This window comes from Dysidea avara, chromosome 8, assembly GCF_963678975.1.
Source record: "Dysidea avara chromosome 8, odDysAvar1.4, whole genome shotgun sequence".
Classification (NCBI taxonomy): domain Eukaryota; kingdom Metazoa; phylum Porifera; class Demospongiae; order Dictyoceratida; family Dysideidae; genus Dysidea; species Dysidea avara.
Genome location: NC_089279.1, coordinates 13612924 through 13633722, shown reverse-complemented (window position 1 = coordinate 13633722; position 20799 = coordinate 13612924). Strand labels below are relative to the sequence as shown.

The 20799-nt window shown below is 38.1% G+C and overlaps 1 protein-coding gene across 2 annotated transcripts; it reads right to left on the bottom strand.

Moving 5' to 3' along the window:
* Positions 1-1687: 1687 nt before the first annotated feature.
* Positions 1688-16439, bottom strand: LOC136264012 (uncharacterized protein CXorf65 homolog). Of its 2 annotated transcripts, none has more exons than XM_066058687.1 (4): positions 16307-16439; positions 3066-3185; positions 2938-3015; positions 1688-2026 (listed from the first exon to the last, which is right to left on the bottom strand). In XM_066058687.1, exons 1-4 carry the CDS (start codon positions 16416-16418, stop codon positions 1872-1874), a joined length of 465 nt encoding a protein of 154 aa, XP_065914759.1. In that variant the 5' UTR covers positions 16419-16439; the 3' UTR covers positions 1688-1871. The 2 variants fall into 2 exon arrangements, with proteins under 2 accessions (XP_065914759.1, XP_065914757.1); XM_066058685.1 differs by lacking the exon at positions 16307-16439 and adding an exon at positions 9286-9629.
* Positions 16440-20799: the final 4360 nt, after the last annotated feature.

Genomic DNA, 20799 nt, shown 5'->3' with positions numbered 1-20799 from the left:
ATTTACTATACACAAGACCATATATACACATTGATAAATTATTAAACAGTTACTAGTCCAGCTAGGCTGTGCTTGAATTGGTCAATCTCTGTTAAATCAATCACGTGTTGGGGTAAGGAATTCCAAATATTGATTGCAGAGGGGAAAAAAGAAAATTTATAACAGTCAATTCTAGTCATTGGGGTTAAAAATCTCTTATCATGGCCTTTTTCAGCTTCTTCCCATACGCGGTTTACCCTGTAGGCGTGACAACATATTGGTGTTATTTTTTGTGAATAATCGCTCATAACTCTTTGCCTGTTTATCGTATTCCAGCCAAAGTTGGTACCGAGATGCGCCTTTATACCCCCCTTCTGTGTGCCAAATTTCAAGGAAATCGGATATGGCGTTCGCGTTTTATAGCAGTTTTTGTAAGTGTGCGACAAGAGGAAGAAAAATAAGAAGAAAAAAAACGAAGAAACTAAGCCAATTTTTGAAGTCGCATATCTCGGGAACGCGTGAAGCGATTTCGCTCAAATTTGGAATGTGGAGTGCTGAAGTTGGAGGGCATGTCCACAGCAAAAATCGTCTTGTTTCATCAAGGAAGCACAGAGCTACGGAGGTGCGAAAATTACGCTTTCTTTCTTCCTGTCAATATACTCACAGGTGTTACGCGCCGGCTTCTTGGGCCGCACGACACACTACCGTGTGTCTTGATAGAGCAATTACTCATTTGTAAGTCATGAACAGTATATTTTGTAAGTCTAAAAACTACTAATGGAACAGCCACTTATTTGTTAGTTGTGACATGGCAAAATTATTTTCTAACAAATTAAAGCGGTTGCTTATTTTAAAGTCTTGCTGTAATTAATAGAGCAGTTACTTGTTTGTTAGTTATCACATAAACTACTCTATTAGAACAGTCACTGATGTGCTGGTTACTACTGAAATTAATCTAATAATGGATCTAAAACAATCACAATTTGCAAGGCATAAATGTCATCACATCACATAAACTACTATAACAGAGCAGTCAGTTATTGTATACAAATAAGTGACTGCTCTATTAGAGTAGTTCAAGACATGACTTGCAAATAACTAATTACTCTATTAGAGTAGTTGGTGCAATGACTAGACTGTTCCACATAAGCAGTTACTTGTTTGTTATTAATAGAGCAGTCACATTGTTTGTAAGCTACTAAAAAATTTAATTTGTCTATAAAATAGTCCTCTGTTTGAGCATCATAACAAAGTTCTTTGATAGAACAGTCTTTAGTCATTTCAACTACATTATAAAATTATCTGCATGAAACTTAATGCACACAACTACTCTAATAGTAGTCATGTGTTTCTATAGTATGTAAGCATTGAGCTGAGCCCTCGAAAACATCTAATAACAAGTTCTTGAAATTTTGGCTCATTTGTAGCACTTCTTCACCCACCAAAATTATTTTGAAACCTTTTCATTCAAATATTCAACATAGTTTTCACCATACATTTCCTATGGAGAATCCATAAAAGTTACATTCTGTTACAGGCTTTTCCCAAACTTGTGACGGAGCCAAACTGCACACATATGCTCTTCACACCTTTACCGTCATTATTAATCATCTTGTTAATTGACTGAAATGTTATTTCTCTTGAGAACACACTGTTGCTCAGCTCATCGTGTATACATACATACTATAACCCAATGCAAGATTTTCCTTTTAACATGTAGTAATCGCTAAAGGTGTATTTTACAATTGTGTTATCATGAAAGGTATTAGTACTGTGTATTCACTATAATCATGTTGCAATGTATTAAATGATTCCTGTCTAACATATTCTGAACCCTGTATACCATGGTGGTAATATATCGACACGGTTGACTACATATTGTGTTCACAAAGTCAGTGGCCTGGTTTAAAGCGGACCTGTACATGTGCTTTATTACTCTTCCTTCTACCATAGCCAGCTGAAGATTTCCTGTTTTGTGGTGAAGATGTCCTCTTTCCTCCACTAGGAAAACCGGTTGCCTTATCAGCATCAGAAGAATTCAGTTTAGCTATATAGTGAATAGAAAAATGATACATCATTTGTTGCACTTGCAATGTAATACAGTGAAACCTCACTGTAATCCAACACCTCTAAACTTTGACACCAACTGCCGCACCAATAAGATATTTACTACGTAATAACACCTTACAACTTTGTTGTTAATCTGATATGACTTTTGGCATGATGGGCATTGGATTATTGAGGTTTCATTGTATCAACATTTGTGGCCAAATTTTACAGAACAAGGCTTCCACACACATCCAGTTTTATGACATTGAAGGACCATAACCCAATGTAGGAGTATGTCATCAGTTTCAAATTTTGACATGTTAATTCACTATGCTATGGAAGAATTATGTGCAAAGTCTAGAGTAATAGTTTACTGAGTCGTCAAGTTACAGTTGGTTAAAGTCAGAGAATTGGATGTGTGCAGAAGCTTTGTTTTGTCAAATTCGGTCACATTTATAGAGTATAAAACAGATTCCTAAACTTGTCACACTAACAAACTGATCAGTTGTCACTACTAATAGAAGAACCCACCAGCATAAATTGTTTATTATTATTTATTAATGCTTTACAGCACAAGTGCTGAAGGTCTGTAGGACACCTGGTCCTACAGCCTGCTCAAAGACTTTAGCTACATAAGGTGTGTTTGAAAAGTTGGAGAAAGGAGATAAAAAAAAAATCCATGACTGGACCTCGAACCTGCAGCCATCCGATTTACACTCGAACCCTTACAGAAGTCTACCAGGTGGTCAGGATGTTTTCTCCTTGTTATTTTCATGTAACTACAGTATATGCATAGGAATTCTAAAGAGTAACTCACTTGTTCAATTTTGCAAATATATAATAAAAATATTGTATCTTCCACTTCTGTGCAAGTTTGCATGTAATGCAAATAATTACGCTGTTGCTTACACATAAAATGGTTATCTTCTAGCAGCTTCTTCAAAACTGGGTAGAAAGTGAATTTCTCAGTCTCTTCATCTTCCATAGCTATGATATATACAAAATATAATACTTGACCCGAGTTCTTCATTTCTTACTTCTAACTACCAGTACCACATGGCAGAACTCTCGATGGCCAAAGTATTTCTTTGCATTTCCTTCCAAGTCTTTGAACAATCCTTTGCTTGTCCCATCAGCTGAACATAAATCTATGACCTCTGTGTACCAGAACATGTTAAATTAGTGGGTACCCAAATTAGTTACTTCACACTGTTTATACACTGTGAATTTGTATACACAATATCATCGAGGGTGGGAAACATAATACATTTGTATCTAAGGCTTAGTCATTAGTCCTTTATGCCTGCTCACATTGCATTTTCCACACCGCATCAGTGATCTTTTGTAACTGTGGCTGAATGTAGCCAATAAACAATTTTTATTATAAACTTAAGTTGTTGTTTTTTGAAAACCATATTATGAAATTATTTATAGCACTTAGAGGCTTGGACACCCTGCAGATAGTTGTAACTTCATGATAGGTTCATGCATAAATAATACATGCATTCCTAATGGATTTAAAACACCCGTTAAATTATTTACCTATCCTAGTTATGGTGCACCAATACATTCAAAAATGAACTGAGTGGCTGTTTGGCTTTCTCTTGCTTGTTTGAAGGCCAGTTTGAAGGCATGGACATTTTCTTTTACATTGTTTATTGTGTTGCGTTGTGTTCTGAACAAGAACACAGTGTGTCTGTGGACATTGGAAGAAATACTGTTTGCAACAGGTGACAATGGCAAGTACACTTCAGTATTTCAACAGCAGTACTATAATAAAGTGACCGGATTTGCGAAAAAGGGTCTTCCACACCCATCCAATTCTATGAACTCGGAAAACCATAACTCGGTATTCAAGAAACATATTAACCTGAAACTTTCTCCATCCACTAAGCTATGTTGGTGCTCACTACTGACCAAATTTCGAAACAATAGAGATTTCCAATCTGAAGTTATGAGTTGTCAAAGTTGGTAAAGTGGATGTGTGTGGAGGACCCCTTTTCACAAATCTGGTCACTATTAGCCAACTTCTCATCACCACATTTACACAACGAAAGAAATGTGTGAAACATTGAAATAGAATTTTAAACCACAGTACTGCTCAGCTTGAGCTAAACAAATGCACAAAGTAGTGCCTGTTTCCTGATGCTTTATCGAAACAGTGTTTTGTGATTTGTTGTAACCTCCCTGAATATATCAGTTTACCTCATGCTTTATTAAAGCTATGCTTTAACATATATGAAAAGTACAGTTACAAACTGATTTATTCAGGGAGGTTACAACAAATCACAAAACACTGTTTTGATAAAGCATCGGAAAACAGGTTTTGATCATAATCATAATCAGTGGAAATACACAGCAAAATAGTGAATATCTATTACACTCTAGCTACCAAGTGGTGTAAACAGCAGCAAAGAAACAATGCTGCACTAACCGTTTCTTCAGGAAATTTACACAATATTTTGAAACACCATATTTTACGTTTTAAACCGAATTTTCTTATGTTGTTGTTTACTACTTCCCACAGTCCAGCCTCCAATTAGTGTAGATGGTATAACCCAGCTGTAAACAACAAACACTAATTTTCTGGTTACAAAAACAGCAAAATCTTTCATCTGTGGAGGCCATAAAGTTTATGTGGACCAAAAGGAGGACAACCCATGACATCACTATGTAAATAATACAGGTGTTTCCAATCTATGGTTCAAGACACCCATTAACAATCTAGGTTCACTAATAATGATTGACCACACCTCTTGACTATCAATTTACTCAAACACAATGACTTCATCCCTTATTGGTCTAGTTTAATAACAGCATGGTGAAACAAGCAATAGTGACCATGCCATGCCTTAACAAAATCTAGATTATTTTAAATTTTAATGATTATTTCACAAGTGATGACCTGTTTAGTGCGATTGGTCTGATGCGAATAAATATCTAGCCTGACTAATAAAGTTTGAGCATGGAGACGACACCTCTTAACAATCTATTACGATGACCTCAACACCCACTAATTGGTCTAGATGTATTTTCAATGACAAATTAGGAAAGTGACCATGTCCAATGATAGGAGTAGGGATTTTCCCACCAAGCTACAGCTGCATGCTGTTTTTATTGCTTGAATCCCTACTTCACTTTTAAAAATAGTTTTTTGTTGTTATAGCTAACATATAGCAATACATGTTTGCAGGGTTCTGCCCAAGAATTTCTGAGTGGTGGCCTAAAGTTAACACGAACTGATATGCTGTGTGTTGTATTAGAGTAGATTGCATACTACATCAGTGATATATCTAAGAATTGTACTGGTCGGGTACTGGTCGGATTTAAGAGGTACTGGTTGCTTTGAACCACTGCCAACCAGTGTGGGCAGAACCCTGTGTTTGACTGTTCTATTACCATTCACGACTGTTGTATTAGGGTAATTGCTGTATTAGAGTATTTCAGCCAGCCTCTTTGGCATGAACAAAGTTATAACATGCCAAAGTAGGGATTTTCTTACAGAGCTATGTTGTAATATCATCATACGTCCAATGTTATTGCTAATTTATTTGCCAATTACCAATTAATTTACTTATTGAATAAGTGTTTGTATGATCATCATACAGGGGACCACAAAGGAGTAGGCATGGCCCACGAAATAACATCACCCAAAAGCCAGCCTCAATTTTCCCTGACGATGATAAAGCAATATTGGTTAGGTAAAACTAATTACAAATAAGCCTTCAGATTGACCCGAAGCGCTTTCAACAAGTTGCTATAGAATAACGGAATTTTCTGCTGACTGAGTAAGTATCTGACTGATGCCTTCAGACAATCATAACTCGATAGCAGCTAAGGCTACGGGCTTCATTTTTTCACAGCTTCGGCCCAAGAGGTGCCTTTTGGCATACCGCAGTACGTACAATGCATTCTTCATGGACTTACCAGTGTCCTCCTTTGTGTCCCATTCATCTTTGCTGACAGCAAATAGTGTCGATTTGGTGGTAGCACGTGATGGCTTCCCTTCGTAATGGAAATCGTCCGTATTTTTCATAGTGGCTACTTTGAATGCAGAGGTGCTTTTCAAACATTTCTTGATTTGTACTGCTTTTTAAAGGGTTGAACATAGCCGACAACGAAGCATAATGGATACTTCACTTTTCAGACGATAATTGATATAACTGGGGAAAGCAGCACCATTTCTTCGGTGTGCATGGATTGCAGAGGACCTTTTTGAACAGTTCTTGATCCGAAATGCTGTGTTAACAGGTTGAACATAGCTGACAACGAAGCGGAATGGATACTTTACTTTTCAGATGATAATTAATATATGGGGAGAGCAGCTCCATTTCCAGATGCAGTATGCGTGGGTTCACCAGTCATAATAATTATTTACAAAATATGTTAACAAACAAGTACACAGAAAAATTTGGAATTTTCAACTAGAGTAGGAACCATAGCACATCAATAAAAAGTACTGAAACAAGCTGGAGTAGTGCACAATATTAAATCACAGTAAAACAATATGAAGTGTTTATATCCCTACTGTGCTCAAGATACCATAATGTAAATGCACAGTAGGGATATAACACTTCTTAATGTTTTATTGTGATTTAATATCGTGCACTACTCCAGCTTGTTTCAGTGCTTTTTATCGATGTGTTATGTTTTCTACTCTGGTTGAAAATTCCAAATTTTATTGTGTACTTGTATATATAGACATAGTGCTTGCAACAGTTTCAAACATGAAACAGTTATTATACCAGCAAGAGTTCATAATATTAAGAGAGGTACTGTATTATGAACTCTTGATACCAGTACAGTAGGACCTCGATTATCCGAACAGTATAAGTGACTGCTCTATTAGAGTATTTCGCCATTAGGTGAATGTTCTATTAAAGTAAGTGTATGTTCTATTAAAGTAGTTGAACACGACTCTGTATATAAATGGATGGGCTTCATTTATCCGAACAAATTCAGTTATCTGAACACTTTTATGATTGAACTGGCATGCAGGTGTTCAGATAATGGAGGTCCTACTGTAATACCATTACTGTAATCATTTAACTCAACTATCAAACATGCTAGTTGTATGAAGTTAAGTTTATGGAGAGTTTGAGATGAGCTAGGGAGCAAAGCAAGCATCCCAGCAAAGCCAGGGCAATCCTATAGCTTCCTCAAACACAGCATAAGCTTATTTTCATGTCAAAGACATCATTATCAAACAGTATGGTAAGTAGGGACCCCCAAAAATGACGCACACTGCTTAAATTTTTGACTTCAAAAATCATCCTAGAGACATCTTACACCACGAAAATCACCTTAATGGAATAATATTATAGTCTGTTTGCGCTCACCTGAGCCCTCGTTTCTTGTTAATGACTCTTGTTACATGGACCAGCTTCCCAAAAATTTAGTAGTGCTGAGAAGCCCTTTAAACGCCAGAACTGTTAATCAAAAAATGCGCTTTGATGCGGGTAAAGAACAAGTGAGTTACAATATGAGGCTTTAAAAAATATCCCATACATTTAGTATGGATGATTCAGGCGCGCAAACATGTTTATAAAATGAAAACATGCTTGTTCCAGTACAAAACCATTGGGAGTGAACACATGTTCACCTCTTTAATATTACTATATTTGGCAGGGGCTCAGGTGAACACGTACCAACTATAGTCCATCTAACGTGAAATACAGCATAAAAAAAAACAAGAAAATACTTACCAGTGACCTGATATAGATTTTTTTTTTAAATTGCCACCAAAACTTGAAATTTTGTCTGCCTCAGTCACTCACGCACTTGCTCCCTCACTCACTCACTCACTCACTGACCACAGTCACAAGCCTAGAGGCCTAACGAAGTAGCACATGGCCACAACTTTACACCACAATAACAAACTCACCAGTGAGATGTGCCTTTTGGGGTTCCGACGAGTGTAGGCCCTCTGCATCTTGTCATTATCTTCAATCAGGCTGCTTGTCTTCTTCTTCATCCAACGAAACCATATCGAGGCGTTAATTTTCCATATCACACTTTCTTTCAACAGCACATCTAGATGCCACAGAATTATTTCAGAGCTGGATTTCAGAAGTGCTTCAGTCCTTGCGCTACTATAAGAGTATACTAGCTGCAACTTCACGATTAGGATCCGATTCGTAATAGGTTCACAACCACGCCCATCAAATAAAGATCTAATGGCAATAGAGTGCAGAGACCACACCTATTAACAATCTAATTAACAGTAAACAAGATGACTTCACCCCTTATTGGTCTAGCTAGCTGCACACCTCTTTGTTGACTCGAGATACTCTAATAGAACAGTCACTCTATAACAATATTCTAATAGAACAGCCACAAGTTATGCTGTAACTAGCTGTGCTACAACAAAAAAAAAAACTAAGCAAACTAGTATTTTAAAAATATAAAATGAAGTAGGGATCTATGCAATAAAAAAATGGTGAAACAAGAGATGAATGATGGCATTACAACATAGCTCGATGGGAAAGTCCCTACCTTGGAACATTAGTTATAATTTTGTTCAATGCCAAAGTAGGGACTTTCCCACCAAGCTATGCTGTAACACCATCATTCATCTCTTGTTTCACTATTTTTATTATAAAAACTAACTACTGTATTAATATTACTATGTATCTAGTTGGTGCACCATTTTATGGAGTTTCTTGCCAATAATTATTCTGTGAGAGGCAGTGACATCTAACCATTCCTTAATCAGCAGGGGGAAACATATCGCTGCCAAAGGAGTGGTGAAGCCAAGCCAATCTATCAATACAGCATAGCACATTGTCCATGGCAAGAGAATTCAGCTATGGTCCTGTCCATTTTTGATGGATGGTTTTGCAGTTAATGAGACAATACGGGGCAAAATGATCAGGTAAGGGTAAATAAACAGCACCATTTCCAGACAGAGGCGTAGTCAGAACCTGGGCCCAAGCATCAATAATTCAAGATACTCTAATAGAGCAGTCACGGCATTCAGAGAAAAGCAGTGTAGCAAGTTACGTATGTAGTCATAAATAAGGAGGTATAGTTGGTGGAGGGCAGTAGGTAGCAACCTTTTTTGGGTCTCAGCTTACAGCTAGGCCCGGTATCACCAAAAGTCTGGCTACGCCCCTGTTTCCAGAAACTATGAAGTGACCCAAAACTGTGTGCAATTTTGAGTGGGTAGTTCTTGGCAAGTGGCTTATCTTACACCTTACCAGTTTAATACATATTTCAGAAACTTCAATTCCTTTCTTACTTTACTGAACCCCGTACCTTTCTTGGGGATATCACTGCGTTTCTTGACAGCTGCCAACAACACGTTCACCATACAGTCGGGATTAAACAGACATTCTGTGCCCTCAGATACTGCTACTGTAATAAACATCGTGAATGTGTCGCGAAAACATGAAACTGTCGCTACTCTCCTTGCTTAGTTACGGGGCTCGACTGGGCTTGCAAATCACGGTGAGCACGTGACTAAACGTCAAGCCTCTAATATCTGTACATTGCTCAGCTCAAAATAAAGTGTAATGAGTCTTGGCGTAGCTAACAGCAGATGGGCAGACTATATAAAACATTTCGAGGCCAAAAAGTCATAAGCAATTCTAAGAGGAACCATGGTCTCCTTGTGAAAAATAATATTGTGGCAAATATTGGAGAAAAGTTGCAGCATAGATTGGCATTGTCAGTTTTAGCCTGTAAATCCTGCAGCTTCTTGGATTTGCCCCCTCCAGAGTCAGACCCGAAACCACAATCGAAACTCAATACTGTGAGCAACATGGAGGAAGGGACGTGCGCAATTACTGCAGCGGAAAACTGTAACGAGTGCTTGAGAAACTGTAACATCTTAAACCTTCCTGTGGAATTGTTAATTTACATCATCTCATATTTACCAACGGTGGATGATAAAATGAAGTTACGATACGTGTCACGGAAACTACGATTAGTTGTGAACGAAACACCATCACTATGGAGTGAGTTTGTATTGCCCCTCTATGACCGCCGACAGGAACGTTCTGTGATGAACGTGTTGAGAGCTTGTGGTGACTACATCAAACGATTGGCTTTACCAGATCACGTGAAAACGCCGACGCTTTTTCAAATGTTGAGTCACTGCAGCAATATAACAAGCCTTTGTCTGTCACCAGCTGCTAAGTTAGACTCCGTTGAACTCAGAATTGCTTTGCAATACACAGACCATTTGGAGAATCTGGAAGTTCAGTTAAGCACCAATATCAAGCCGTTACTACAGATTGTTGAGTTGAAAGATCTCACGGTACATGTACCAATAGAACACCATTCATTGTGTGCTCCATGGGTACAGGAGTGGATGAGAAATAAGTTCATTCCATACAATTTGAATCTTGTAACTGAAATGTTTGACATTGAAGTAGAAGCACAATTCATCGAGTCATTTTTACAATGGAATTTCACACCGTTAACAGATTACACCTCCTGTTTCAAGTTGTATTATGATATGAGAATACCCCCACTAAACCTTTTTCCTTCTCTTCCACAATTTCAAGTAGAGTTTGGTCAGGCTGCTATCCTGCCATTTGTGAAACCTAGTAGATTTGGAATACTAGGTTTATCATGGGATATCTTTGCTTTGACTGACTGCGTTAACGATAGTAAAAAAGTTTATATAATGGAGTCTGGTTCACTTAGTGTGATGGATGTTTTTCATCGTAATAACAGCATTGTGTTAAATAAAGTTGTTGATAACCTGAGTTTTGTTACTGAATTTAGTTTTGCTTATTCTGAGTCAGTTAAACCCGGACACTTAGAGCAACTAGCTTTAGCTTGTCCTAATCTTCAACGTCTTAATCTGCAGAACAACTTTGACTGTTTAACAAACTTGAAAGGCTTACGAACAATTGCTTGTCACTGCCGTGAATTGTGTGGACTAAACTTTAAGTACATTCCAGTGACTTTAGTGGAGAATCACTTACAATTTTGGGAGATTTTGAGTGGTATGAAGCTCACACATCTTGTAATTGATGTATGTGTCTTTTATCCACTGACTGAAAATAGTACTTCATATGATGAACAGTTATGTGGCTTTTTTCAAAAGTGTGCTTGTCTACAAGCCTTGCAACTGGAGTCATTTTATGATGATGCCATATGTGAAAAATGTGCAAATTCTACTGTTAAGTGGTCAATGTTGTCATACTTCACTGTACTAACATACTGCAGAATGGCTGGCAATCACCCTGATGTCATGCAAGACATTATTACCAAATGTGAAATGCTTAGGATTTTTCAATGTGATTCGAATGTGTGTTTAACAATTTCCTCAGTTTCCACTACTATTTTACAGCAGCTTTCCATTAGCGCAGATCTCACTAATGTCCCTGATGTGTTCATGCAGACAGTATCAGCTCATGGTGGACTAGTACATTTTGCCTTAGCAGCAAACTCGGTCACACTTGAAGGGATTAACACTGTCATTACAAATTCCCCGAAACTACTAACTGTACATATTTGGTCAAGAGAATTGGTTTACAACGATCGTGTCAGTTCTAAAGAAGAATTGCGAGAGGATTTACAGAAGAGGTTCCCTAGTAGAAAACTATTCACTGTAGGTAGTTTTAACTTTGCTAATTTCTATAAAGATATTCCTGGAACTGATATGTTTCCACTTTGGCCTATTTATCATAGCTTGTAACTGTCCAAACACTCTTATGTTATGAACTAAGCATTTGTACTGTAAGGCTGTATTTAAGGTTGGCAATGAAAAAATTGACCCCTTGTAGATTAACATGTAACTCAGGGGATGGAGCCTACCTATGGTCTAGTTTTAAATGGTGGGTTCGGTAGAGACCAAATGCCTTCCATTTGGGATATAGCCGTGTTTGGATCATATTCACAATAATGGACAGGAACATCTAGAATGTTGTCCAGTGCTTTTTTGGATTATTATTATACACTTGCTGTGATTCGCTGTACTTCAATTTTTGTTAAAACAGAGCTTGGCTGGTATGCAGTAAAAAACCAACCCACTGAAACTCATGTAACAAAGTCCAAGATTGGTTTACAAACTCCCAGGCACCTTTTTGGGCCTTATTAAGTGGAGCTTTATAGTGTTCATGTACCAACGCAAGCTGATGTTCACGCTATGATTTAGAAACTCGCAGCATCCATTTCCCCAAGAATACGCATCTGATTTCAATAATATAATGACCACCATGTAATATACCATTCATGAAAACATTGAAGCACACTAAACTGACAGCATTGCTGATGCTGCTGCCCATTTTTATTTTAAAATGCTGAAAAATCTTGGAAAATTAAAATGTGCGTTATGGAAACAGCAAGGGGAATCACCATATTATTACCCTATGGTTTTGATGTAGACTTGGGTAGGATTGATCACCCAGAGTTGGAGGAGAAACTATATAGGTTGATGTTTTCATTGCCAACCCTACTGTATTGTTGTTTATTGTACTAAATAAATGACAGGTATGCATACAGGAATGAAGTTACTGCATAATCATGTTGCACTGTGTGAACTGCAAGTAACTGCTTAGCTATAATTACACCAGTTTATTGGATATTCATGATATGGCTGTAGTTAAACCCCACGTGCGCCATGAGCAATTATCAACCCAAAGCTGAGGTGTTAATCATATATCCTAGAAGTGCAGGTGTGGTTTACTTCCACACCTGTTACGTGTGTGTGTAATGTAGGTATATATTGCCTTAGCTTGCATGCAGCCTTACATGCTCATTTATTTCACTATAATTATGTGCTACATAAGGATCATGTACTTTAAAGCACTATCGACATGCATGCTACACAGCAAATACAGGACTCTAATATTTATGCTTGGTTTCCAATATATTTATTGTTGGATTAGTTGTCTTGCATGTAAAGCAGCGAAGCTTTTGTTTGTTCTTTACAGCACATTGAAGTCACTGGTAGGGAAGACGCACTAAATAATTGAACTACATTCCTTTTGAAACCACAAACAATATACTTTAGTGTTTTGCATCATTAATTTCAGCACGACGGCATATACTCATGTTCTTTAAAAATGTGACATCACCATGTACTCTACATGAGCAGTACTGGCGTTTAATGTTTGGTGCATTAATTTTTAATATACAGATGGTCCTGCACGTAGGGCAGGTACCAATACTAGTCAAAAATAATGCTTACAGTTAAAGTTTATGTGAAAAATGAAAAGGCAAGGAGAAATCACATTAAAGAATTATTATGCAAGTAGATGCAATAGGTAGAATAGAGTGTTTGTCTAGGGTGTTTATAACTACACTTGGGTTTGTACACTAACTGCATTGTTTGTATGATTTCTGTACACAACCAATAAATAGAACACAGAAAGCATGTATTCACAGTAAACATTGTGTAAACAATACACATGCACTTGTGTGCATGAAGTTCATCACATACAAAAGTATTGCGACTGCACATCAGAGCTAACACTGTGAAGAGACACCACAGAATTTAAACCATTTCTGAATTTTGCAAGGAATACAGGTATGCAAGTATTTGTAAGTGTTAATAGAATGATTTACAAAAAAAAAGTTTATTATTATTATTAACACTTTACAGTGACCAGCACTGAAGGTCTGACAGCAACATGCGCTGCAGTTTCTCTGCTTACAAAAGCTTGAGAGGTGTACAGGCAGCCTTAAAAATCTTTTTACATCTAGGTTTCTTTGTGTGTAATTATAATAATTCATGCACATGCATGCACAATAATATTAATAGATGCATACCTGCCCGTTCTCTTGTAGCTCACTCACTCACTCACTCACTCACTCACTCACTCACTCACTCACTCACTCACTCACTCACTCACTCACTCACTCACTCACTCACTCACTCACCAGTCGCAAGCCTAGAGGCCTAATGGAGTAGCACATGACCACAACTTTACGCCACAATAACAAACTCACCAGTGGGATGTGCCTTTTGGGGTTCCGACAAGTGTAGGCCCTCTGCGCCTTGTCATTATCTTCAATCAGGCTGCTTGTCTTCTTCTTCATCCAACGAAACCATACCGAGGCATTAATTTTCTATATCAACACTTTCTTTCAACAGAACATCTAAACGCCACAGAATTATTTCAGAGCTGGATTTCAGAAGCGTTTCACTCCCTGTGCTACTATAAGAGTATACTAGCTGCAACTTCATGATTGGGATCCTGTTCGTGATAGGTTCGCAACCACACCCATCAAATAAAAATCTAAGTGGACTAATGGCGATAGAGTGCGCAGACCACACCTCTTAACAATCTAGCTAACAGTAAACAAGATGACCTCACTCCTTATTGGTCTAGCTAGCTGCACACGTCTTTGTTGACTCGAGATACTCTAATAGAACAGTCACTCTAATACATGATATTCTAATAGAACAGCCACAAGTTACACTGTAACTACCTGTGTTACAACAAAAAAACTAAGCAAACTAGTATTTTGAACTAATGAAGTAGGGATCTATGCAATAAAAAAATAGTGAAAAAGAAGATGAAATGATGGTATTACAGTATAACTCGATGGGAAAGTCCCTACTTTGGCACATTAGCTATAATTTTGTTCAATGCCAAAGTAGGGACTTTTCCACTGAGCTATGCTGTAACACCATCATTCATCCCTTGTTTAACTACTTTTTATTACAAAATGAATAGAAACTAACTACTGTATTAATATTACTATGTATCTAGTTGGTGCATCACATTTTAGTTTCTTGCCAATATTCTGTGAGTATATAGGCCTGAGCCTATTATGCTCAAAATTTTACCTATTATTCTTTCCAGAATTTCCCAAAAAATTCTCCTATTATTCTTTTTGTTATTCTTGTATCCAGCCTATTATTCCATAATTATTCTCATTCAGTATATATATGTGTGTGTGTGTGTGTGTGTGTGTGTGTGTGTGTGTGTGTGTGTGTGTGTGTGTGTGTGTGTGTGTGTGTGTGTGTGTGTGTGTGTGTGTGTGTGTGTGTGTGTGTGTCACTTAGTTTTCAAAATGCTAGTTTTGTCCGAATTATTAATAGCCATATATGAAGCATTCCACCTTACACATCATTCTTCTATCCATAATAGTTACAGCAGACTTAGAATAGCTATCTAAAATAATAAATCAAGTGTATTTAATCATTAGTGTATTATAATAATATGCTGTAACTGCTGTATAGCTACTAAGTTGGGTAGATAATAATGCTCAAAGACTTGAAGAAGATACACTGGTATAAGACATACAAGTTTCAGAATTGCAGATAATCATGCAGTTAAATCCCTGATGCTGTCTGCAGATTGGTAACACGAAATGATCTGACTGCTCTATTAGAGTATTTGAGCGTTCTATTATATAGAGTATATCGATCTTTTAGAGGCTTTTCAGCTCCTTTCAGCCAGCACTCCTGTCAGCTTTATATCATTTGTAGTAGCTTAACTTTTTCTTCTAGGTAATCAAGAAGAATCACGCCCCCTAATTCCACCGATTATTCCCATGGTCGTCTGATTATTCTAAGATTATGCCTGTAACCATCCTATAACTCCGGAATTATTCTCATGAAATTGGTGACCAATTATTCTCAAGGTATTGCCGGCATAATAGGCGCAGGCCTATCTGTGAGAGGCAGCGACATCTAACCATTCCTTAATCAGCAAGGGGAAACACATCACTGCCATAGGAGTGGTGAAGCCAAGCCAATCTATCATGTAGAATCTCACCAAGCATAGCAGTCCATGGCAAGAGAATTCAGCTATGCTCGTCCATTTTTGATGGATGGTTTTGCGGTTAATGAGACAAAATGGGGCAAAATGATCATGTGAGGGTAAATACCGGTAAACAGCACCATTTCGTAGCCAGAACCTGGCCCCAGACATCAATAATTCAAGATACTCTATAGAGCAGCCACAGTATTCAGAGAAAAGCAGTGTAACAAGCTACGCCATATAGTTATAAATAAGGAGGTATACTTGGTGGAGGGCAGCTATTGTCAGTAGGTAGCTAGTAACCTTTTTTGGGTCTTCAGCTTACAGCTAGGTCCGGTATCACCAAAAGTCTGGCTACGCCCCTGTTTCCCGGCAGAAACTGGCTGCAATCATAGATATTACAGTCGATTGCAGAATTCTTGAAAGAAAGTATGCCGTACCGTGAGTGTTTCCGTAAGCCTCACGGAAACGTTTCCGTAGGCTCTAATATCTATGGTGCAATTTTGGGTGGGTAGTCTTGGCGAGTGACTTATCTTACACCTTACCAGTTTAATACATATCATTTTCAGAAACTTCAATTCCTTTCTTACTTTTACTGAACCCCGTACCTTTCTTGGGGATATCACTGCGTTTCTTGACAGCTGCCAACAGCACGTTCACCATACAGTCGGGATTAAACAGACATTCTGTGCCCTCAGATACTGCTACTGTAATAAACATCGTGAATGTGTCGCGAAAACATGAAACTGTCTTACTTAGTTACGGGGCTCGCCAAATCACGGTGAGCACGTGACTAAACGTCAAGCCTCTATCATCTGTACATCACTTATTTTTTTTATTTTTTTTAAAGAAAGAAGAACCGGCCCAAGTTGGCACTCCCATCCACCACACTCTACTCTACGCTAAGATGTTCTATAAAATGGGTTTAGCCTATTCCTACACCTACAGAGCTACTGAAACAGAACCCACAGAACACAGAATAGGAAAAAAAGGAAATGAGGCTTAAACGGCCCCAAGACGCCCCTCCCCCAGTGCAAGGTCAACTGATGCTGGAACATGACCCTTAAAGGGATGACCAGAGGAGGAGCGAGAACCCCTTATGCACATGATGGCAGAGTGCAATAAGGAGAAGCCAAGACGGCAGCGAAGCCAGCTCATCACCCTACAGTACCAGAGATGCCAACCTCTGAACAATTTTAGGAGTGAGACCTCAAACACTACCAGCAGTGTGGACCAGATTCAAGTGCAGCTCCAGGATTTTTGGTAGTGAAGACCAAAACAAAAAAAACAAAAAAAAACAACAACAACAAAAAAAAAAGGTCGTCGCATGTTCTAAGTACAAAAATAAGCACAGGTCTGCCCAATTTTAAGCACAGGGCTAATTACGAAGCAGATCAGGCGTGAGAAATGCGTGAGAACTAAGCTGAAAGAGTGAGAAACAGAGGGTTAGGCGTGAGAGCGTGAGATTACTAGCCAAAGAGTGAGACTCACGCCTAATGCGTGAGAGTTGGCATGTCTGCAGTATGGTGATTTCCACTTACAAGATAGGAGGAAGGCCAGGCGCTTGTAAGCCACAGTGGTGGAGGCACCCATGCCTCCAGAAGTTGAAAAAACAAGAGGACTAAAATTACCATGTTCCACCTCTCGCACTCTCTCCTCATACTGACGGCGCTTCAAAGTTTCATGCTGGCGATAGGGATTACAACGGTTTGAAGGGGCATAAGGGTTAAATATTCTAACATCAAAATAAGTAGGTTCAAACCGAGAACCCCAGAATCCAGAAGCCTTGATGTCCAAGCGAGCACCGACATCTTAGTTAGCAAAAAAAGAAAAAAGAAAAAATTAATTTTAAAAAATAAAAAAAAAATGAAAATAAAAAAATAAATATATAAATTAAAAAAAACAAAAAACAAGAAAAAAACGTCTTGGTTAGCTGTACGTAGGGAGAGAGATTCACCACTCAAGGGCTGAAGGGGAGGTTTAGTAGATACATCATGACAAACCTCTGTACATTACTCAGCTCAAAATAAAGTGTATTGAGTCATAGAGTCTTGGCGTAGCTAACAACAGATGGGCAGACTATATTTCGAGGCCAAAAGTCATCAGCAATTCCAGGGCGGATATTCATGCACGTGGTTTCTGGGGACAGAGACAAGTGCCTTTCTTGACGTAAGGGTTTAATTATATGTAATGTACAGGACTCGACAAGCGAGTGTAAACGTACATAAAGGTGTAGTGTGTGTGCAAATATTATTAACAGTTAGCTAGATCTTTAAAGTTTTGTAATGTTGTACAATTGAATTAATTATAGCTAGTAGCTATCTGGTAATTTATTCCACAGGGTGTTCCACCCTAATGCACCAAGTTACCATAACTCCAGCTTACCATCTATATATCGTCGTCATGAATTACAGAAGAAGCGAGAGTATGGCAAACGTGTCCAGGAGGTGGAACAGGCTTCCTTTATCCCTTTAGTATTTTCCACAACTGGCGGAATGGGAAGAGAAGCACTAACATTCTATCGTCGTTTGGCCGACATGCTTTCTTGCCACAGCTCAACATCTTATAGTGGCATTCTGGCGTGGATTCGCTGCACATTGTCCTTTTCATTGCTTCGTTCTGCTACAATGTGCATCCAGGGAACACGATCCATCCTTCCAACAATGCTTATTATTATTATTATTATCAATTTACCAAAAAAGGAAGGCATACACAAAAGGCAAAGCCTGTACAAGGTGTCCGCCTACAAAAGCAAACATACATATACATACAGTACACTACAAACTAAACAGTACACAACAAAACACAAAACAGTGATTAAGAAGTTACTTGACACATAAGTAATTATAAAGGTGATGCCGGAAAGACTTTCGATTACTGTCTCCAAGGATATGTAATGGTACAGTGTTCCAGAAGAAAGTTGTGTTGACAAAAAAAGAATATCTCCTAGAATTAGTGGTGGACTGTGGAGGGACTAGTGAAAGATGGTGACTTCTGGTAGATGCTATGGAATTAAATGAACAGTGACTATTAAATGTAATAGATGTTTGCTGGTGATATATGTCATTGAGGAAACTGACCAAAAGGAAACTGCTTCCCCGGAAATTGGCCATGTTGCTGGCCCTAGGGACTTTTAGTTGTCCCCCTTTCAGTTGTCCAGCACACTTGCTCCTTGGTGCTGGTACCGTAGGCAAGGGCAGTACATCTAGCCCGGGAAAATAAATAAGTTTTTAAAAAAAGCAATTCTAAGAGGAACCATGGCCCCGTTGTGAAAAATATTATTGTGGTAAATATTGGAGGAAAGTTGCAGCATAGATTGGCATTGTTAGTTTCAGCCTGTATATCCTGCAGCTTCTTGGATTTGCCCCCTCCAGACCCGAAACCACAATCGAAACTTAATCCTGTGTCTGTGTGAGCAACATGGAGGAAGGGACGTGCGGCGGAAAACTGTGACGAGTGCTTAAGAAACTATAACATCTTAAGCCTTCCAGTGGAATTGTTAATTTACATCATCTCATATTTACCAACAGTGGATGATAAAATGAAGTTACGATACGTGTCACGGAAACTACAATCAGTTGTGAGTGAAACACCATCACTATGGAGTGAGTTTGTACATAGATAATATATACCTTACCGGGTAAGATATACAGTGTTGGGAGTAACGCGTTACTTATGTAACGTGTTACGTAATATTATTACTTTTGTGGTACCTAAGTAATATAACGAAATACCTCCTCATTTTATTTCAATGACAAGATCCACCAGACTATATCACCCACATCGTTTTATTCTACCAAACTCATCCACCTATTCATACCAACAGAGCTTTTTTTCCAGATCAATTAAGGATTGGAACAACTTACCATCTTCCATCATTGAGAGCAACAATATTGACTCTTTTTCAGCGGAACTGCAAACATTGTATAGAACTCAATAACTGTAATATTTGTAACTACGTAGCTAAATTCATTTTATGATTGCTTTTCTTTTCCTGAGCATATCAGCTGTGCTGTCTGCTCAGTAACAATAATAATAATAATAAATAATACGCTATAAAAACAGGTAATATAACTCAAGTTACTTTACTTACAAATGTAACGCGTTACCTAAGTAAGATAGTTACTTACTATAAGTAATGAAGTTACTAATCTCGTTAGTAATTCTCTGAGTAATGCCTAGCCACAACGAAGTATTGAAGCCTACTGAATGAAGCTTATTCACCAGCTTCTTACTTATAACCAAGATTTGCACATTGCCCAACAATGAAATCATGTCACGTGATAAGGTGGTAGTTTCACACGTGACAGCTTAAGGCTGTGGACACAAAGTAATATAATATGTAATATTATTATAGTTACTTTATTTATGGGTAATATGTAACTGTAACTAAATAGTTCAGTTACAAGTAATATGTAACTAGTTACTTTTATAAAAAGTAACTTACCCAACACTGATTATCTATGGTTTGTATTGCCCCTCTATGACCGCCGACAGGAACGTTCTGTGATGAACATGTTGGTGACTACATCAAATGGTTGGCCTTACCAGATCACGTGAAAATGCCGACACTTATTCAAATGTTGAGTCACTGCAGCAATATAACAAGTCTTCGTCTGTCACCAGCTGCTAAGTTAGACTCCAATGAACTCAGAATTGCTTTGCAATACACAGACCATTTGGAGAGTCTGGAAGTTTAGTTAAGCACTGATATCAAGCCGTTACTACAGATTGTTGAGTTGAAAGATCTCACGGTACATGTACCAATAGAACACCATTCATTGTGTGCTCCATGGGTACAGGAGTGGATGAGAAATAAGTTCATTCCATGCAATTTGAATCTTGTAACTGAAATGTTTGACATTGAAGTAGAAGCACAACTTATTGAGTCAATTTTACAATGGAATTTAACACCATTAACAGATTACACCTCCTGTTTCAAGTTGTATTATGATATGAGAACACCCCCTTTCCTTCTCAAGTTTGGTCAGGCTGCTATGAGTGCTATCCTGCCATTTGTGAAACCTAGTAGTTTTGGAATACTGGTATGGGATATCTTTGCTTTGACTGACTGCATTAATGATTGTAAAAAAGTTTATAT

Bases quoted from the DNA above. Each gene is read 5' to 3' on its own strand.
- LOC136264012 (XM_066058687.1), bottom strand. From the start codon at position 16,418: ATGTTTATTACAGTAGCAGTATCTGAGGGCACAGAATGTCTGTTTAAT. The intron at 3,186-16,306 runs GTACGGGGTTCA...TCTGGTACACAG, and splicing joins CAGTGATATCCCCAAGAAAG to AGGTCATAGATTTATGTTCA. The intron at 3,016-3,065 runs GTAAGAAATGAA...TATATATCATAG, and splicing joins TGTGGTACTGGTAGTTAGAA to CTATGGAAGATGAAGAGACT.